A 21424-nucleotide genomic window follows, 5' to 3' on the forward strand; every position below is an offset into this window, starting at 1 on the left:
TTGCCCTAGTTCTTATTCCTCCTGTCGACGACCATAATGTTTGAACCTGATCCAAATTAATGATGTGACTTGTATTATAGTGTAAGCAGATGTGGCTACAATTAAAACAGAGCAACGGTGCGTAAGGAAAATGACTTTTATTTTGAAGTTTTAAAAGTTCTGGGCGGAAGTGCGTTTTTTAACATCATGTGGCGCCAGCAGCGGCATAGTTTACCGCTGCTTGGAAACAACCGTGAACGGTTTCACACACCGGGTGAATTTGCCGATGGATTTTACAATGTGTGTTCCCATCGACTGAGTGAAAAAGCATTCGATCATTGTGGGGAGTCTTGAGCTGGGAGGAACATGTCTGTAGTAACAGTTCAGCTCGGTCAGTGCGGAAATCAGGTGGGCCAGGAGCTGTTTGACGTGATCTGCAGCGATGCTGAGGAGGGACAGAAGAAAACATACAGCGCCGGCAGCTTTGAGCGATTCTTCCACCAAAACGCACACGGAGGTAAAATGCTACTTCAGGGTTCACTTCATCTGGACAAAAATAAAATGGGAATTCAGAAGATGAATAGGCTAAGGTAAAATGGTCTTAATGATGTCTCTTAAAAAGGAATGTAACAATTTGGAACATGTAATTACAGTTTCAGAAGACGTAACATTCATCTCAACCCATCCTTATTATTACTAATGCTATTACGTTAGATTTGATGTTGCTTGTGATTTGTTTGGTACCTTTTACTTATCTACTGTGAACGCTGGAGCATCCTAATCTTTATTATTATTATTATTATTATTATTATTATTATTATTATTATTATTTCCGTCTTCCGTACATTTCTCTGTATAAAGCATATCTATTAGAAGAAATAGCAAATACTTAAGTTTAAAACGATATTTTTATATTAAAAAATGACCTAAACAGCTAAAATAGTTTCCACAAAATTTTCTGATAAATGATCAATAAATTGATTTCATTAATTTTGGTTCTTTTAAACTGTGCTTGTTTATAGGGTAATTTTGTAAGCATTGATCTATCAGCTTTTCATACTTTTAGTATGAACAAGTACCTTGTCTGCAAAATTAACTGTGCTGCTAAATAATGAAATACAGTATTTTCCTCTGTATATCTAAAGTGGCATGAAAACAAAATACTTACATAAAGTTCTTCAGATTTGTATATTAGTACAAATTTGTCCTCAGAGTAAATGTTATTAGTGACTAACCTTCTGTAACCATTTTCAGGTGACACACAGAGCTGATGATTAATCAGATTAATCTATTTTAATCATTGATTGTTTATAATGTAATTTTTCGAGTAAATATGACACTCTTTTGTTTCAGCTTCTTTAGGCTGTACTACCCTCCCTGCTGAAAAATTACCACCTGAGAGATACGGCTTTGGGCTCTGGCAGATTTCTCAGTGTTTTCTTGTCAATATTATTAACTGAACTATTTGAAAAGAAAAGCTACAATGTTTAATAATGAGTAACTGTTTTTTATTTATTCATTAGATCTTGTGGCGAGAGCTGTGCTCATAGACATGGAGCCTAAAGTGATTAACCAGAGTATGACCAAAGCCGCAAAGTCTGGCAAGTGGAGGTATGGAGAGGCTTCCCACTTCAGCCAGAGTCAGGGTTCTGGAAATAACTGGGCTAATGGGTAAGAAAATACATTTCAGACTGTTTCTTGCTAATCCTCATATGTACTGCTGCTGTCACAGAAGAATAATATTACATCTAACCATTGTCAATTACCCTATTATTTAATGTGAAATTGTCTTGTCAGTTAATTTTGATTCCATTGAGGTCCAGAGAGAACCTCATCAGTTGGAGAATACAGTGTTGTAATAGATGTGGGTTTGTTCTCATACAAGATCGCTGGCTGGAGTATCCTTTATGTAATGTACTTCATTTATACAGTATCTGCAACTGATTTTTTACAAATCAACTTTAATCAATGTTATAAAAGTCTCATCACTTACAGTCTAAAATAGTCCCAAATAGTTCGTTTATTACTCACAAAGAAATGCATTTCAGAAAAATGTCTTCAACTTTTAAACTACTATTAATCAAATAAAACAGTAGTAAGTGACCCATGAGTTGGAATTATTTTGTCAAACCAATATTTACAAGACAGAAAGCATTTTAATGCATTACACATAACTGTAACCTTGTACATTTTTACAGATATGTTTCGTGTGTTTAGAAATAAATGATAATGAGCTTACAAGTGAAAAACATGCCTCATGTCTGACACTAGGTATTGTGTCCATGGCCCACGTAACAGAGACGTGGTGGAGGAGCTGGTGAGGCGAGAGGTGGAGTGCTGTGACAGATTAGCTGGGCTCATGGCCATGATGAGTGTGGCAGGGGGTACAGGGTCTGGAGTTGGCACTTACATTACTCAGTGTCTCCGGGACCTCCACCCAAAGTCTTTCATCCTCAACCACCTCACCTGGCCATACAGGACTGGAGAGGTGTGAAGACTGCTGTAAAGTGCTTTCAGTAACTTACGGTCTTTCATGTTAGAGGGAATTATATGCTGTTAATTACAGAAAACTTCCTGACCTCGCTTTTCAGGTGATCGTCCAGAACTATAACTCCGTGCTGACTCTGGCTCATCTCTACCAGCTGTCAGACGCCATCCTGGTGCATGAGAATGACACAGTACACAAGATCTGCAGTCAGCTGCTCAACATCAAACAAATCTCCTTCAGTGATGTGAACAAGGTTATTGCTCACCAGCTGGGCAGTGTGCTGCAGCCTGCCTTCACTGCCGACTCTCATGGAGTCTACAGTCGAAATCCTCTGGGTGAGAGATGTCAAGACACACAGGGTTGCAAAAACACATTTACACAGCAAGTTTCCGACAGGATTTTCTGAAATTTCTTTGGAGTAGGGAGAGTTTTAAAATTTGGAAAATTAGCCAAATGCATTTAAAAGAGAACTTGAGATCAGATTACAAACTTTTCCAGATCATTAGTAAACAACGAGAGAACTAATAAGAAGAAACAACTTATATTATAGGGCAGGTTTACAATCTTTTAAGCCAAATGCCCAAATGAATGCCAAGAGAGTTTTTCTTGGTGTAATGATTGCTGTCTTATGAATAGATCATTTCTTAAAGCCCTTTTAATGGACAAAGAAGGACACAGACATCCACAGGCCTTTACTTTGCAGCAGGAGTTCAGTCATCTAATTAAAATTCCTGGAGAGTTACTGTTTTATATTTAAAAAAGGGAATGTTGTTTATGTACTGACAAGCCAAGTTTCATCCTGTCACTCTAAGATTAGTGAACTGCGGAAATTTAGAGCAATTTAATTTATCATCTTAGCATCACATTCTCATCAAATCATCAGGGAGAAAAAGAAGAAATTACAGAAACCTCCATCAACAAACTTTAATACGTTTAATCTTTGCATTACTCTCTGACCCTAATGACACGATTCTTTTTTTCCCCTCAGGTGAGCTAGTGAGCGCCCTCGCATGCCACCCAGAGTACAAGCTGCTCAGTGTTTGCACTATCCCTCAAATGCCTAGCTCCTCCATAGCATACAGCACGTTCAGCTGGCCAGGGCTGCTCAAACACATGCGACAGATGCTCATCTCTAACAGCAAAATGGAGGAGGGCAAGTTTTGTCAAAATCAGTTTTGTGGCTGTTAGGCTCCAGTTTCAGTTCAGTATATTATCAGCAGATAATAGCATGCTTATTAAGCTATTATTATTTTTAAAAGTACAACCCCAATTTCAAAAATGTTGGCAAGATGTGTAAAACGTAAATAAAAAGAGAATGCAATGACTTGCATATCTCATCAACCCATATTCTTTCACAATAGTAACAACATATCAGATGTTGAAACTGATCATTTTTACCATTTCATGGATGCACCCCTATACCATCAGAGACTCAGGCTTTCTAACTGTCGCTCATAAAAAGCTGGATGGTCCCTCTCCTCTTTAGTCCGCTGGACATGGCGTCCCCAGTTTCCAAAAATATGTCAGATTTTAAATTATCTGACTATAAAACAATTTTCCATTTTTCTTCAGACCATTTTAAATGAGATTTGTCTCAAAGAACACGGTGGGATTTTTGGATCGTGTCCACATATGGCTTCTTCTTTGTATGATGCAGCTGTAATTTACATTTGTAAATTGTACAGTGAACTGTGTTCATAGACACTGATTTCTGGAAGTGTTCCTGAGCCCATGCAGTGATGTACAGTAGAGAACCTGTTTTTAATGCAGTGCTGCCTGAGGGCCCAAAGATCACACGCATCAAGTTTTGACCTTTGGCCTTGTCCCTTGTGCACAGAGATTCCTCTTGATTCTCTGAACATTTTGATATTCTATACTGTAGATGGTGAATTATGTGTTGCTGCCATCAAATTCAAAATTTCCATGAAATGTAAAAATTTCAGTTTCAACATCTGACATGTTGTTTGTGTTCTATTGTGAATAAAATATGGGTGGATGAGATTTGCAAATCATTGCATTCTGTTTTTATTTTAAATTTACACATCATCCATACTTTTAGAAATTGGGGTTGTAGATTGTATTTACCCTTGAGGATGCTTGTTGTTTGTGTCAGGTATAGACTGGCAGATGCGTCCACCTTCAGGCTCAGAGCGGACAAGGAGTCTGACAGGATTCGGCTTTAACAGATCTCTGGCCAACCTGCTCATACTGAGAGGAAAAGATGTCTACTGTGCAGAAACAGGTCTGGTTTAAATGTACTGATTGTGCACCTTTTTTAAAAAAAATATATAAATAACTCCTCAGATGGTGTAGGATGAGTGATGGGAATTATATACTTTCCACAGGTGGCTTTGAGGACCCAGACCTGTACACTTCTTGGCTTTCATCAGAGGAATCTTTCACACTGTGGAAATCCCCTGTGCTCTTTAATAAGTATGAGAAATCTGTGACGCTGGTCAGCAACAGTCAGGCTCTGCTCAGACCTCTGGATAACATGGTGAGAAGTGCCTGGAATATGTTTGCTTCCAGGTGAGTCAGTCCTGTTTCTCAGAAAAATTCTTAATATCAGTTTCACCAAAACCTTTGTCCAAACAGTAAACATTAAAGATATTCAAGGGAATATTTATATAGGGGAGTTTTATACATATGACCATCACACTGTCTTTTAAACAATAATACCCAAAGGTTAATTAAAAGTTTTTTTCTGGATAGAATTACTTTTCTGTTAATTTCTTGTCACCATTTCTTCTGTTGCAGGGCTTATGTCCATCAGTACACTAAATTTGGGATCTCTGAGGAGGATTTTTTAGATAGCTTTACTTCTCTTGAACAAGTCATCAGCAGCTACAATCAACTGTGCTAAAAATGGAAACAGTTATGGGACACTACAGATACTTATGTTTGGTGTAACATACTTTTTTGCTTCACTGGGAGCGCAAAGAATTTTATAAATTTGCAGTGGCTTGGGTAAACATTTTATTACATTAAATTATGGAGTTTGTGAGAAGATGATTTTGTCGTCTGGCATTTAGTGTCAAGAATGAACTCCCTGAAAGTCACTATGCTCTGAGATAAGTAAAATATACTATATGAAGTAGTTTATTTATATAAACAAAAAATCATATTATCAATGTACAACAGTGTAATGCAATATTACAGCTAAAAGCTTGGGTGCAGTTTTTAGTGAGTGCAGGGGATCAGACCTTTTCAGGTTGTAGTCGTACAGAACTCTGCTACATTTACGAGATTGCAATGCATTAATAATTAGTAAGTTGTAAATTTAAAATCCAGAATTAATATACACTCCCTGGCACACCTGTACGATCTAATGCAATCCAATCCAGCAGCAGTGGGGTCATATTAGAGTGCATTATAAGAAAAGGTGGTGCTAATGTTTTGGCCACCTCATTCATTTTAAAAAAGGTGCCCAAAACCTTAACCCCCCCTTATAATGCACTCCATAATGACTTTACTTCCCACTTAGACCTCAATAATAAACAGAGTATATTTATCACCTCTCTTACATTTCCAACTTAAAGACAGAAATTATAACATTGTAAAAGTAAGTGGCAGAGCTGCTGTATTGTATTGCTTTATACTGTACATGTGTACCAAATAAAGTCACTAGTAACTATTTATAATTTTTTAATAAATGTATTCATACCTAGTAGAGGTACAGTATAGCACCAAGAAAACATGACAAGAGGTAATTAACATAGTTTTCATCACTTTATTAATTGATTTTACATCAAAGTTTTAAATGGGACAATCGACACAAAATTCATGGTGGGACTAATGACAGGTTGTCATACCCACAAATCAATCAGTTGAAATGTCGTGGTACACTATACTTGAGCAAAGAAGCTCCGGTAAGTAGCTGAAGGCCCACAGCTTCAGCCAGCTTACAGACTGCTGTTGCCATGTTAATTTTAACAGCCAACACCAGTCTGATAAGCTAGCTGACGAGGTGGAAAATGGTGCCAAGGAGAACACTATTGCTAAGAGGGATCATATTCATAAGCTTGAGTTGACCAGAGTCTACAGAATGTTTCACGGAGGACATATGAGTGCAGATGGTAGAAAATCACCAAGTCAAAATTAGAGGAGAGCAACTGATTAACATTCAGATAAAAGGTTACATTTTCTTAAATGTCCAGGGATGTATTATGCTCACAGGAATTGATAAACCATGGTACATGTGAACTGTTCACTTACCTTGAAGATGGTCATTTCTGAGAGGAACTTCATGGTTAATGTAGGGTTAAAGAAACTAGGAGTTTTTAAATTCACCAGGATTAAAACAGCATTTAGCAGGGTGAATATTTAAACGTTAGTTATCTCCTACAAGAGAATACAAATGATACACTCAGACTTTAAAACAAGTGCCATGATTTAAGTGTTTTATATATGATCTGATCCAAGTTTCAACCTGAATGTACAGAATAGAAATGAGACTAGTAAGATGAGAGTACAATGCCACTTTACAAATGTTATCGCTCTTTGTTTTGGGGTTTGGTTCAAGTTGACTAATTTGCACACAGACTATTAGATAGAAATACATCTGCGCATACTTTCAAAAAGATATTTACACAATGTGCAAATGCCACACTGATTAAAGTTGATATTGCTTTTTCCATAATCTTTAAATGACAATTTCATAAACAAAAAGACAAATTGGTATTAATGTTTAACTAGACAAAACACCAGGAGAATTAAACCCTAAAAAGAAAGACCTTCAATAACTCATGGCAGCACATTACACAGACATATCAAGGACCATCCATACATTAATGTTTGAACAAAATTAAATAAAAAAATCAAGTCTATAAGTCAAGAACTATATTCAAGGAAGTCAGACCTTCCCATCTTGCATAAGGCATACCATCTGATGGGCACTGCCCGTTCACAGCAGTCACCACCAAACTGCTGCTTTACTTCTGAGGTCAATGAATCAGGTAATTTATTATTTAAGTAACATGTTAAGATCAGCAGTAGTACCAATCGCACTACACACACCTAGAGTGAGATGAGAGGAACTACAAAATTTGTAGAGAGACAAACATTAAACAGTACATACATCCTCAAAAGCACACACACCAACAAACAGTGCTTTTTTTCTTTTTTTTTTTTTGAGGGTTCAGTCTCTGAGAAAAAAAATGAGGGTTAGGCTTGTTAAGTTGTGAGTGGCTGGGGCTGAGATGAGGGCTCTCAGCAGCAGCAGAAGCACAGTCACTTGGATGTTTGCACCATTTTGTATCATCATCACTTAGTTTTCTCCGAGTGCCTCCTCTGCTGCAGCCTCTTGGCGTAGCTCTGAGCCATGGAGTTGATAATTGAGATGACAAAGTAGCAGACCATGACCAGCACCACCTTTTCAAACACCCACGAGAGCCAGTTCTCATCCTGTAAACCCCAAATTAGGGTGAATATGCTGCTGATTACCGTTATACAAGGATATGGTATAATAAAAAAGACAAAATTTCTTAATTTGCTGAATTCCTTTTTTCCCCTCAGCAGCCAAATTTTAAGTTAGAAACTAGAGCTGGAATAATATATATATGGCTGTTAGTGTATGTGTTGGCCATCAAACAACAAATTTCAGTAAAGAAATGCCAAAATATTTGTTTGAGGTAATCTAGAAACCAATGGCTCTGTTGTCCACCAGAGAGCACAAACAAAGTCCCACTGAGTAAAAATCTTATTCACAATTCTATAAAAAAAACACAATTATCTGTTTCCATAAAAATATACAAGTTAAAAACAAAATCTTTCTAAACTTTCAAATATTAAATAAAGATTGCCTTAGAAAAAAAATCAATTAGCCGTTGAATTCAAACATTGCCAAAATTGTTACAGATCTTAAGAAGCCTGTCTATTGAATGAACTGAACTTAACAGAATTCTAAACAGAGCATATGTCTTTAGATATTATTCTGTACTGTACTTACCGCTGGTGCACTTCCTCCAGCATGGTGCAGCTTGTTCCTCTGTGCTTCCAGGTACTGACTAAAGGGCTTCTGCAATGCTGGTCCCACTTTGGGGACAGACCTGGAATGTCATCCATGCAAAGCAGCAAAGAAAAGAAAAAAGCAGGAGAGGGAAGAAAAACATTAAATAACTTACCCTTTAAGCACAAGTCCTTTGGCACAAAGCTCAAGTCTTCCCTATTAGAGGCTCAGAGAGCAGTTTATGAATTCATCTCTTTCCCTGAACTCTTATGAAAGATCTTCAATGATCCACCATTCAACCAGCATCTGTGGACCCCATCCTGAAGGCTTCATCTTACATGTGGGCCCCTTGTAGTAGCTTACAGTTCCTCTACTTGTTACTGTGAGCAGGAGCAGGCAGCAGAGAGGAATGAAGCAGTAAGTCCTCAGCCCTCCTTTTATATCTCTTAGCTCTCTATAGGCGCCTGTGTCAGCTCCTTGAAACAGGAAGTGAGTCGACATGATGTCATCACCTTTACCACCATTGCTGCATTCTGGGTGGAAAGACGTCTAATCAGGGTGTGCTCATGTCTTTGTTAGGCGGCATGGATTAGCTCAGCAGGGGGTTTAATCATAATGGATGCCATTTTATCAATTCATGCTATATACAGACATTGTTATTTAGTTATACCGTTTGGTCAGCAGCAGTGCAGTTCAAATGAATCTCTACATGTTGGCAACCTTATCATTACCACGAAAAGAAAAATATACCGCAGGCTCACACACAGCCGTCCCACTACATAAATCCAATTCTGTCCCTGGTGAGGACATAAATATGTTGTCTAGACTTTACTAGACTAAGCAAAAACACGAGAGACAATTTATTCAACAAACAACAGAAGTGAACTGCGTAATTGCTAATTTCAACTAAATCTAACTAGTTGACTCATTCTTGTTATATCTCTCAGTTATGAATCCATTCACAGCAAAAGCAAAAAAGAAAACAAAACAGTGTTGTCAGCAGTGAAGCAGCATTTGTATGCATCATAGCGAGTCACCTAGGGCCATCTGGGTTTCACTGGAAAGAACACTTTATTTAGTTTAAATCGAGAACAGGACAAATTCTGATCAAAATGTCCTTTTAGGTAATACATGGACATTACACACATACAGTGTAAAGTGAAAAAATCTATAGTCAGTCGATCATTTTTAAAAAAACTGAGCAGCGACTAGAAAGTAGGAGTAGCCTACTCGTTAAATTTGTGTGAAATAAATTTTTGTGGTTTACTGAAACTACTAAATATTTTATTTAAACACACACACAAAAAAACAGATTTTAGCTCCAAATTCCATTTTTATTTTTTTCCTTCCGGCTTATCCCATAAGTTCAGGGTCGCCACAGCAAATCATTGCCCGCATCTTGATTTACCTCTAAATTCCATAAATCTGCTAAATCTGACATTGATTAAACAGTCATAGAATATTTTTTTTCCCATGTCTATGATCGTTTAAACCGCCTCATTGGGGCAATGCTCTTAGTCAAAGCAGAACGTGATGAGTCAGATCAACATGTTTCAATTGGACCTCACATGCCTGACCACCAGTGCTGCAGAGATGATGGCATGTGGTGGGAAAGAAATACCTTTGTGAGAAAAAATGCAAGATGCATGCACAGACACCCCCGCAGTAAAAGCATATATTCATACAGGATCTGCTTCTGAAAATGTGTACAAATGAAATGCAAACCACATAACCAGGGGAAAGACAATGACTCCACAAAATGCCTCATTAATACAGTGCCTCTCTCTTAGTCCTTCTCTCTTTCTCACACAAGCACACAAACTTACCCAATGAGTGACACCATTTGCTCCACTATGTGCTTGCTGAAGGTAATGATAACAAACAATTTCTGTAGGAAGAGGAGAGACAGAATTATAAGATTGCAAATTCCAGATCATATGCAGAGGTAGATTATACAATACACTTATAAAACATCCTTAAAATTTACTAAAACTGCATTTTACAGAGCATCTGGACAAACATTTCAACAAACTGTCTTTAAGAAACAGATGGCAGACAGATTGATATATAGACATATATTTTGATTCTTAATTTTAGAAGCACAGCTGTAGGAAATTAAGGCCACATCTGTCACTGTCCATAGAAACGCTAATTATAAAATTCAAACCTGGCAGTTAGCTAAATTTTGGACTACAAGGGGCTTTGTGTGGTTTGCAGAGAACCAAAGCAGGGGACCAAAACCACAATATTCTTCTCCGGTTCTTTAACTGATCAGCTTTAACCACCATGACACATGCCCCCCTGGACAAAGCTAGACAGGATATGACACGTGATGTCCAAGGGGTTCAAAGCACAGAAAAATAAAAGGAAAAGGAGACCCCCTGCAGCCTATTACTGTCTGCTCAATTTCCTTCTGTCAGGTTTACCGTCTCATGTCCACTCTACATCCTCCATAGCCCCTGGTGCCATATAGGCCCCTTTATCTGAATGATCCCAGAGTGAGATCACTGGCTGCCACCACCAAAAGATGGATAGTTGTGTTAAGACTTTTAGTAACTCCCCCACACACAGACAGCTTCACTCAGCCCAGCCTTACATTAGTCACTGGTGTGGCAGACTCAACAATATACAGCGTAATTAACAACTTGTTTAGATTTAGTAGATTATTAAGAATCCAAGCTCTAGTTCAAGACTTCTTAAAAGCTTGTTTCTTTACTTCTTACTTCGCTGCTTCTTTCTGTTTATATGTTCTGGATACAACTCAAACTTCAAACCAGAATTAGGAATCCCCAAAGGAACAGAGCATTCTAATAAAGGGTTAACCAGAAGCGCCCAATTAGGAGTTTCTCACAGTCATTAAGTAATTTCCAAAGCAGTAGGTTTGATCTTTCTCAACACGTTTTAAGGTAGCGGGGATTGTTAAAACTGAATCAGTCAGCACTGCATGTGCATTTTTTCTTATTTGCCTTACATTATTACACTGTGAGCTGAGAATTGTGATGACATGAAACAAAAGATGAGTAATAATTGAAGCCAAGTTGCTGCAAGTATGTGGTATGTGCTTGCATGGTTTATTTCATAAATGAAAAAAATGTAGTGTAATCTGAGGTGAACTGCTCCCCAGTTAGTTTTTATAGCCTCTTATGAATCTTTTAGTTGAGACCAACCTGTATGTGCATTTTGATGATGGCTTTCCCAATTAAAGTTGCTCCAAAGAAGGTCCAAAAAGGAACCAGGAAATGACCACAAGTTATTCCAGCCAAGTCAAACAGAGGGTTAGGGATCTAAAACATAAACAGAAGACAACCTTTAATAAATAAAAACCTTGATGAGAACAGATTTCCTTACTTACAGGTGCCAGTAACTTTACTGACAATTGGTACTTACTGAGGCACAAGCCAAGATTCCAAAGAATCCCACCTTCTGCACCATATGCTGGACTCCCAGTTTTGCTCTTGTCACAAAATCCTGCAAAAATAATTTTTAAAAGACCAATTTAAATACAACATTGCTGCCAAAAGACTGGGTAGATTTGAGTATGACTTTTTTCTTCATTTTTTATTTTTCATTTTTTAAATTCCAGTAATGTGCTGACTTTTACAACAGATTACACTCCCCTCCATGATACACATTTTAAATACACATATACACATGGATATCGCTGAGCACATAATTACCCCTTTTTTCTTGTAATAACCATGCTGTACTTTCTGCAGATGTGTGGTTTTTAACCAAACAGTGGATGTATTTGCAATTACAAGGACCAAAAGCCTTGGTAAGAGGACTGTGGTAAAATACCTGCTATTTCTGAGCACTGTAAGATTTTGTGTTTGTTTTGGTGACTTTGGTGGCAGCAAAACTAAAAACTGTGTGGTGCTGAAGTGCCGTGGATCTTTTGATCCCAAATCCATCCTTGCGGGGGTGAAACGTCTGTGGTCACATGGTAGAGATCACAGTCAATGCAGGAGGGAGATTAAAGAGGCAATCCCAAAAACTGGCATATCCTCAATGTCAATTTTGGGAGCAATTAAAATTTCTGTTTAGTCTTAGTCATTAAGAATCAAAACTTTTCATTTTTATTTTCAAGCCAAAAATAATTAATGGTAACAAATAACTTATGTATTCTGTATTCTATGTGCAAATTTTTATTTAGAACTATGTTTTCCTCATGTAGGTAATGCCACTCAATTTATTCATAATTGACATTTATTTAATAAAGCAAGTAGGGGGCTCAGTGGTAGAGCATTGGTTTGGGATGCAGAAGGCCGCGGATTCGAATCCCACGCACCCACTCAAGGTCCACCTTGGTGCCGTTGACAAAAATGGGAGAGTTGTAAAAGGAAGGACAAGGATTTTTATTTTTATTAAGCAAGTGACAGATTCTTTACACATTGTTTAATGCATTCAGATCAATTTAAGTACATTCCTCTTTTTGTCTTTGGATATTGTGTTTGGTTTTTAGCCTTCATTTTACATTGTCCTGAGTAACCAACTGTAGCAGTACACAACAATACCCAATTCTAAATACTTGTATTTGGGCTGATCTGAACTTAACAAAAGTGCTTCGGACTCTGAGATGATTACGTATGTCCCAACAAATGCATAGGTGGATACATCCTGAATATATTCTCTTGATGAAAGACGAAACCAGTAAAGTGAAAATAGGTGATAGAGGCAAAGTGCACAAATTGTCATGAGTTCTGTTCTGCTGACTCAGTTTCTGATCTCAGAATCCTTCAGTCATGTGAATTTAATTTTTGACGGAGCTGTCCGTCCTTCAAATTAGAGGTCGGTGAAGAGAGAGAAAAGGAGGCAGCAAGAGAGAGCAAAGCCTGAGAGATGATTAAAGGGGGAGCTGTGCTCAGGGTGACTCACCCACGAACACACAGATTTACTGGAAGTGTAAGAAGGGAGGGGCTTCACTGAAGTCACATGGCACTTTAGAACCAATCACTGGACAGTGGCTCCATGGTCAGTTGTGCATTATGAAGATGAGACCAAATCAGATGGGACCATATATTTACTGGTTGGGGAAAGTATAAAGAACTGAGCTAATACAAATCCAAAGGCAGTGATAGACATGTCAGTATCAAAATGTTAGAAAATGGAGTAAGAAAAAATTCAATTCTTTGTGTTATTTAAAAATTCAAATAAATTAAGTTAAAATGATACATTTTAAAGGTTAAGGTGTCACCCCTTCAAAACTCAAAGCCGTTGGGTACTATATTGTCTCTTAAATCTTTGTACAATTTTTTTTGTACCTAGGTGCCCATGTATAGGGCAACTGAAAATGACCAATGCCAAAGTTATAACACATATGTATATAAAATCTTACCTGAGCACCCTCAGTCTGCTCAAGCATCTCCTCAAATTCCTCATAGTCTTCATCATCAGGATCAGCTCCTGACTGACGAGCTGCTCTGGCCATGAAATATGGAGGCAGCTCTCCGATGGCTGTGCCTGCGCCCTGCACGCACACAAATTTAATGTTACATATCAGCATTATTATTGCTTTTTGATGTCATACATTCACAGGCAGAAAACTATTCATGCCACCTCAACTTTTAGAAGTTGAGACAACAAATTTTCATCATGTAAAATAATGCATACTTGGGATGTGCAAAATGCTAATTTGAATTTTTGTGTGTCTTGGCAGGTACATACTGTAAGCATGCTGGAATTGAAAATGGGAGTTTAAATTCTTTAGCAAGTGGCCAGCTATCCCATTACCACCCACCGATAACAGTGCCAAACATTCTTGCCATTGTCTATTTATTCAAACGACTACTCACCCACATGCAGGCCTCCAGTCGGACCTTTGACATGATTGAGAAAAGGGAGATGTTGCCCTCCACTTCACCTTGGGGGCAGACAATTTGGTCTGGGTATGGAGGTTCTGGGAAGTCTGTAGAGCCGCACTCATATGCTGCCAGTGTTACTGATGCTATGTGAGGACCCTAAAAAAAAAAAAAAAAGTCACAGGAAAAGTAAATAGGATGCTTTAATGAGCAAGAAACCATATATGCACAGGCACAGCATGGATGTGTGTCTACATGTGATTGTAAATGTGGCAAACACTGTAGCTTGTTGGAGATTAACAGCAAGATACACTATACTCCGATAGATGATTGACTGATGATGATTGTTACTGTATAGTAACACTGCTGTTCCACCCTGAACTCACGGGATAAGCCGAAAAAAAAAAGTAACGCTGCTGTTCCACGGTTAAACACAGCTCATGCTAACAGAGGCAGAACCACAGGTACAAACTCACAGGAAGCTTCAACAGCAGTTGAGACACACTGTCTGTATGGTAGGTATGTCATGATTTATCACTGAAAAAGGTCCAGGTGGCACCTGGCCTCAGTAACTGCTGCACCAGCTGTAACTACAACACAGATAGTCCATTATGCCTCTTTAAGGTGATACAAGCAACAATGACAGTAGGACGGACAGCACATAATTAGGGTGTGTCGACTGCTGGCCCACAGAAATTCTCCACCCAACTCTTGAGTATGAGCACACAGAAGGCTTCTTTAGTTTACACAACAGTCTTTTTTAAACAAAACAGGACTTAACTTATCTGCATTTCATCCTGACCCAACAAGTCAGTGTTAACAGGTAATTATAATTATAAAGAAATAACAACAGGAGTCCTTGGTATTGGACCAATGAAGCTGCATCACAACACACCCATGAATGCATCACAATGTGAGGCTGTGAAAGCGCTGTATGGAAGGTGGTCATCACTGCTGCATTTTTCCAGTTACCAAATATCTTCTGATCACTTTTCCATTTCTGGAGTTAAATCATTATTGTGCTGGGTAGGAGATGTGCATCTCCAATGAGATCCAAATGCATATAAAGTGAATCTAATCTGTAGTATTTCAAAAACTCTCTTTGCCATTTTTCTACTTTTTCTTAAGCAATTTTTTAATTAACTTTTTTTATTAACAGCAATTTAACAGCTTTTCACCTTAAGGTGAGCTTAAGATAGGCAAATCAACTCTTAGTAGAAAGCTTTATCAATACAGAAAGCTAAGCTGAGAAAATGCAAAAATCCAGTTCTTTGTTTAATCTCCAGGTTAACCTAATACTGGAATCACAGACTTACGATATAAGGCAATGACCTCCAAATGACCATAATGAATCATAAGATCAAAATGGTGAGTGAATCCCCTTTTCTCAGGAGCACCATGATCTAATTCTCTCTATGGGCTTATCAATTTCAGTGCAACTCTGTTGGTGCTACATGTGTTTTTTTCCTTTAAATGAACACAGGGACTTTCCTGTCTATAGCTGACATCAACACTGAGTAGGAAGCAGTGTGGAGAGCTGTAACATTCAAGAACACAAACAAAGTTGTAGTAAGCCGAGAAACAGGAAATAGTCTACTTATGAGCAGGGGGATTATATCATGTTGCCAACAAACAACAAATTATATGTGTGTGTGTGTAAAATACTATTACATATGAAAAGACAATGGAAGTACACAAACTAACATCTCATAAACTGTGAGGCTGGAAAAACAGGAAGCTCACAGTTCCATCTTTTCCCATTATTTCATTTTAATGGAAATAACTAACTCAGCCAGCCCACACTGCACAAGTTCTCCAGAACGGAAGCCACATCACCATCATAATAGGGACTTTGAGGCAGAATTTCTTCCTCGCTCTTATTTGGTTTAATTCTCCTTTTTACCACAATCATCACTTATGACACATATATTTTGGTGATTCACTGATACAGTCACTCTGTGACTCTCTGTCAGGGAACATGACACTTGGTTGATCTAAGATTAGCCAGGTTAGACGGCTGAGAAAATGGAAAGAGTTTGAAGAAGTAAAAGTCAATGAATGTACAGTAGAGTACAATGCCATCATGTGGTAATTACAGGAACAAGCATATGCTTTTTTTTTTTTTTTAAAAATGCTCCAAACTTGAGTTCAATGCAGCTCATTGCTTCCAACTATCTACTGTAAAACGAAATAGATTAAAGTATATTTATCATCTAAAAAAAAAAAAAAAAAAAAACTAAAAACAAATATTTTACAGAATATTGTTTACAGAAACTACACATCCTGACATATGCTGATTGCAGCACCACATCATGATGGTTACCAGTTTTCTCCTTACAACCATTCTTAATTTGCAATCTATTGACAGTGAAAATATGTGGCTGGCATGTGTGTTTGAGGTTTTATTTCTCTAGAAATATGTAAATATAGTTCTATCATGTTGACAACATACAGATTAGATATTACTGTGTAGAAATTTACATGCACACATTTTGTCAGCGTATAATCTCTCTACACAACTGAATTTCCGTTTGTTCTAGTTAAATTAAATTCAGATAGGGAAACATTTACAGCAACATAATCTGAAGTTTACATAGAATTTATGTAGAGCAGCCAAACTAGGTAGCTAAACATTAAACAAACTTGTTTGTTTTGGCTATTCCCCCGCTTGGATTCTTTAACTAAATTACTACATTTTAAAAGGGAATATTTCCTCATTGTCACTGCTCCCCTGAGAGTGGCTTTCCCCTGTTTCAGATATATCTATGTCTTGATATGCACCCTACCGGGAATGGAGCACTTTTTTAAATGGAGCCTAGAATGTTCATGAAGATTTATACTACACATCTAAAAATAATAAATACAATTAAAATAATAAAAAATGTATCAATAATGCTTTTCTACAATGGTAATAAACACTTGTATACTGTGTAAAGAATTTTTATGCAAATACAACATTCTACCAGATAAAGAAGGAAGGTGTGCAGTCCAGTCCCAAGACCCACTGATGACAGGATCCCAAGGCCTATCCAGTAGGCACACCAAAGGAACTTCATCTCCAGGTACTGGACATACTACAGTGAAAAATGTTTTTAATCATTAATGACAGTTTCAATAGTAGTTATTTAGGATAGAAATATGCATTAATATAATACTACACTTTCTACTAAAAAGTATGTAATCACACATTACAATAACCTAAAATTGTTTTTATTTGAACTTCTTAGTTTTGATTTCTAGTAAATCATTTATAAATGCATTATTAAAAAAATTGTAATCAGTAGATCGGTCCTTTAACTGAACTGTGAAAGACAACCGCACAGAGGAATTTGTAAACACAAGGCTCCGCCAACTGATTGCATGATCAAGGGTTACTTGACAACAGTGCAGACCTCTTTATCTCTAAACATAAGCTATATTCTAAGAAGGTATTGAGGGAAATGAAGACAGACTTATCATTAACCTTTAAACATGTTTGAAGCAGTTGCGTTTAATAACAACACAAAATAGCTGAACAGTCAAGCCTTACATTTTGATGTGCTCCCTCAGTGTAGTACGCAATAGAGAAGAAAGAACATAACACCAAAAACAGGAACACTGTGCCTTGCCGTTGCCAAAGCCTGAACAGGAAGACAAGAAATCTAAATGTTAATAAAAAAATAAAAAAATGAAGTTCCAAACTTAGAAACTGAAAAAGGATTAAGTTTCTAAACACCGTAAAAACAATTTGGGGTTGTCTGCGGTATAAAACTATGGTCAAAAATTCAACCTATTTAATTATTGAAATTATTTTTTTCAATAATGCAGTATGTCTGCTTTACTTATACAAGCAATAACAGGTAACCAACACAATTACAAGAAAATTCAACAGGACATTGAGGCTCATAAGAAAAACCTGTTTAACTTCTTACTTATAAGTCCACTCCTTTAGCTTGATAAGGGTCTCCAAGAGGAAGTAATGTAGTGTGGTGACAGGCCTCCTCCATAATACCAGAGACAAACGTTCTTCTTTATCCTTCTGTCTTCTCTCTTTTACAAATGAATCTGAAGAACAATCCAAATTACAATTATCCTGACATATTGCAACCTCTCCAAGTATATCTAGGATTGCATCCTGTTGCATAGGTAATGCTACAAACATGATATGCATGAAACCAATAAATCCGTTTCTTGTGCTGTTCTACTGTAGAACAAGTTGTTCAGAACAAGTTGTTCTACAGTTGCACACTTAAAAACTGAAAGTAATAGGACGAATGAAATGGGATAATAAATGTAATCAGCTGAAGAGTTTTACTACTTGTTCAAGCTATGAGATTGTAGATATCTATTCTATTCCATCAGATTTTACACAACTTGACCTTTCCAGGGGCACTTGTGATCAGTGTTAAATTCTCTATAGTGTAAAAATGTACTACATGGACTAAAACTAACCTGTAGACTTTCCATTCAGTTTGTCTTTAGCTCCTCCACGTTTCTGGGGCTGTTCACAGCTTGCTCCATTTGCTGCCATGTCAATCAACGATTAGCTGGTCAGGCAGTCTAGGACGAGACAGACATTATGACAAGTTGGTGTTTTCAGCAGTGTCCTCCTCGCTTTCTACTGACCAAGACAGCGTGACAGACAACGTGGGACTCGACGCAATATTGAACTGTCAATGGGAATAATTCGTCAAGACGCCGGGTAACCAACATTCAAATCACATAGGGATTGAAAAAGAAATATTTTAAGAATCAGAAAGATTGTTACCGACATTTCCACATCAATAACGTACACAGACAACTGGAATATAAGTCGTTCTGTAGCATTAGGTTGATCTGTAACAAGATATGCCAAAAGCGAGCATATCATCATCATCCTTATGCTACCCGGCTAGCCACATGCTAACGACTAAGCTAAAACACGTCAGCAGTCTTTACATTTAAAAAAAAAAGGGGGTTTAAATCAATAACGAGTCACCTTACTTTTGGGGATATATGTAAAACGTTTTCCTTGTTGCCGCGCTGTTGTTGCAATACTAAACCATGACGCTTCGCTAGAACGAGGGGAAAATTACATGAACATCTGACCTCTTTCCTGTTCTTTTCACCCGGAAACAAAATCTGGAAGTGTCATAGTCTCGAGGGGTCGACCATAAAAAATAAAAAGTTCTTACATTTATTTAATTTGTAGACTGAAATGCAACGTGAAAGCGAGGTGTGGCGCAAACGTTTTATTTTCTCGCTTTAGGTATGTGTTTCAGCCATGAAGTGTATATACATCATTGTGGGCAGAATACTAGAGGGGTTTCAGCAAATACACTAAATACTTTTATTCTGAAATTATTGTAAACAGAGCTTCCGTAAATTGTGTGGCGCGGTCCAATAGGAGGTTGCCAGATTTGCCGACATAATCATCGGTAAGATTGCTGTGTCACAATGAATCTTACGTTATGCTATTTTCAACCAAAAATATTTTTAAAAGGAAAACTAATATTCCTCTGCCGTTTAAAAAAATCTACTACACCGTTCATCGTAGAAACGTTATAGAAACTACCTAAGATTCAGCTTGATGAGGAATTGAGCGGATGTATTTTTCCCCACCATTATCTTTAATATTGTCTGTGATTTTTTAAGTTATGTCTGACATTTTTCTGGCAGGCTTACTCGTGTCCAGTGTTCCAAAAATTATCTACTCTAGAGATCGTCATATGACAAACACTCAACATTTATTGAATTCCACGTTCCACAATAACAAAATAATTCCACAGAACACGGTATGAAACTGTACCTCCACAGCTACACACGTTACATTCCACTACCACGTTGTAGGGCTCCCCGTTACCTTGTAATAGGAATAGCTGTACCTTGTAGCTCCAATCGCTGTAAACACAACATTGTTTCCCTGACAACTGACTCTGCAAACTTGAAAGCCTGGCAAAGCCAGAGATGTGATGTCATTGGTGATATCATAGCACACCTCTACACATACTTGCCCAACCTTTCAAGACACAGCGACCAAAGACAAAAAAAAAAAAACAGAACAGACCTATAAGCCAGAACTCCTGTTGGCTCATACATACTGGGTCCTAATTGCTCTACAATATTATAAACATGATCCAATATTAATATTGGAGACAATAACTGCATTACTTATAAACAAACAAAAACAAGAAACCCTACAATAACCTATAAACATCACAACCAGTCTCATTGTTTTCTCTCTTCTATTTGCTGGTGTCAGAGGTTACCAGCACTTGACACACCATAGCAGATCAGCCTCTATCCCTGTCTCATTCTCACTGAACACATGACTGGACCCCCATCCATCATAATCTGTCAAGTTTGCTTATGACACCACAGTTGTGGGGCTCATCTCGGGGGGGTTATGAGTCTGCCGAAATGCAGCAGCTGAAACCGCGGTGTAGCAAAAACAACCTGCTCCTATAAACATCAAAAACCAAGGGGCTGATAATTGACTACAGGAAGAAGAAAACTAACATTCTACCATTAAACATCAGTGGGGACTGTGTACAGAGGGTGCCAGACTTCCCCTTCCTGGGGGTCCATATTGAGGAGGACCTGACCTGGGGAGTTAAGACCTCTGCGCTGTTAAAAAAGGCCCAGCAGAGACACTGGTCCATTAAGACCACCCTAACATAGTGTATCTGTATGAGGTACAGCCGTTGTACAGTTGCTCAAGGGAAGGAGCTCCAGAGGGTCATTAACACTGCACAGAGGATTGTTGGCTCAAAATATCATAAAGGACAGATCACACTGGACACTCCATGTTTGATTTGCTGCCTAATATTAGGAAGATGTTACAGATTAATTAAAAAAAGGGCAAGTGGATTTAAAAAGTTTTTACCCAATACTGCAAGTACAACTGAGCACTGAGTAAATGTCCATTATGCAATAACAGATGTTTCAATGTTTGTGTAGATTTTCGCATGTTTTACCCTTATTTATTGATAAGAGAGTGGTTTTAATGTTTGTTTGTTTTAGTACTTATATTAATTGGATATATAAGGCAGAGTTTGCGATGGCTTTTGTCAATTTCAATTACAATTGCTACACTACTAGATGTTCACATGTATGCAATTTTGTGAATTTTTGATTTCCCAAATTTAAAATACACAAACGTAAACTTTTTCAGCTCTTAATTCTTAATTGTACTTTAAGAATAAACCGTTTATTGAACTGCACATGAAATAAAAACCTTACAATTCAATTGCT

At 37.6% G+C, this 21424-nt stretch overlaps 2 protein-coding genes across 6 annotated transcripts; one reads left to right on the top strand and one right to left on the bottom strand.

Moving 5' to 3' along the window:
* Positions 1-157: 157 nt before the first annotated feature.
* tubd1 (tubulin, delta 1) lies at positions 158-5476 on the top strand. Of its 3 annotated transcripts, none has more exons than XM_067508413.1 (8): positions 158-496; positions 1503-1650; positions 2251-2467; positions 2571-2802; positions 3456-3620; positions 4581-4709; positions 4813-4996; positions 5225-5476. In XM_067508413.1, the coding sequence occupies exons 1-8, from the start codon at positions 346-348 to the stop codon at positions 5328-5330; spliced, it is 1332 nt and encodes a 443-aa protein (XP_067364514.1). In that variant the 5' UTR covers positions 158-345; the 3' UTR covers positions 5331-5476. The 3 variants fall into 3 exon arrangements, with proteins under 3 accessions (XP_067364514.1, XP_067364516.1, XP_067364517.1); XM_067508415.1 differs by having other exon boundaries at positions 429-569; XM_067508416.1 differs by lacking the exon at positions 158-496 and having other exon boundaries at positions 1517-1650; positions 1777-2467.
* Positions 5477-6853: 1377 nt separating this feature from the next.
* Positions 6854-20062, bottom strand: vmp1 (vacuole membrane protein 1). Of its 3 annotated transcripts, none has more exons than XM_067508419.1 (12): positions 20034-20062; positions 18644-18751; positions 18124-18256; positions 17742-17832; positions 17176-17286; positions 14207-14371; positions 13750-13881; positions 11802-11882; positions 11582-11698; positions 10241-10302; positions 8415-8514; positions 6854-7870 (listed from the first exon to the last, which is right to left on the bottom strand). In XM_067508419.1, the coding sequence occupies exons 2-12, from the start codon at positions 18720-18722 to the stop codon at positions 7730-7732; spliced, it is 1212 nt and encodes a 403-aa protein (XP_067364520.1). In that variant the 5' UTR covers positions 18723-18751; positions 20034-20062; the 3' UTR covers positions 6854-7729. The 3 variants fall into 3 exon arrangements, with proteins under 3 accessions (XP_067364520.1, XP_067364518.1, XP_067364519.1); XM_067508417.1 differs by lacking the exon at positions 20034-20062 and adding an exon at positions 19175-19325; XM_067508418.1 differs by lacking the exon at positions 20034-20062 and adding an exon at positions 19280-19311.
* Positions 20063-21424: the final 1362 nt, after the last annotated feature.

Source organism: Channa argus, chromosome 6, assembly GCF_033026475.1.
Source record: "Channa argus isolate prfri chromosome 6, Channa argus male v1.0, whole genome shotgun sequence".
In the NCBI taxonomy this organism is placed as follows: Eukaryota; Metazoa; Chordata; class Actinopteri; order Anabantiformes; family Channidae; genus Channa; species Channa argus.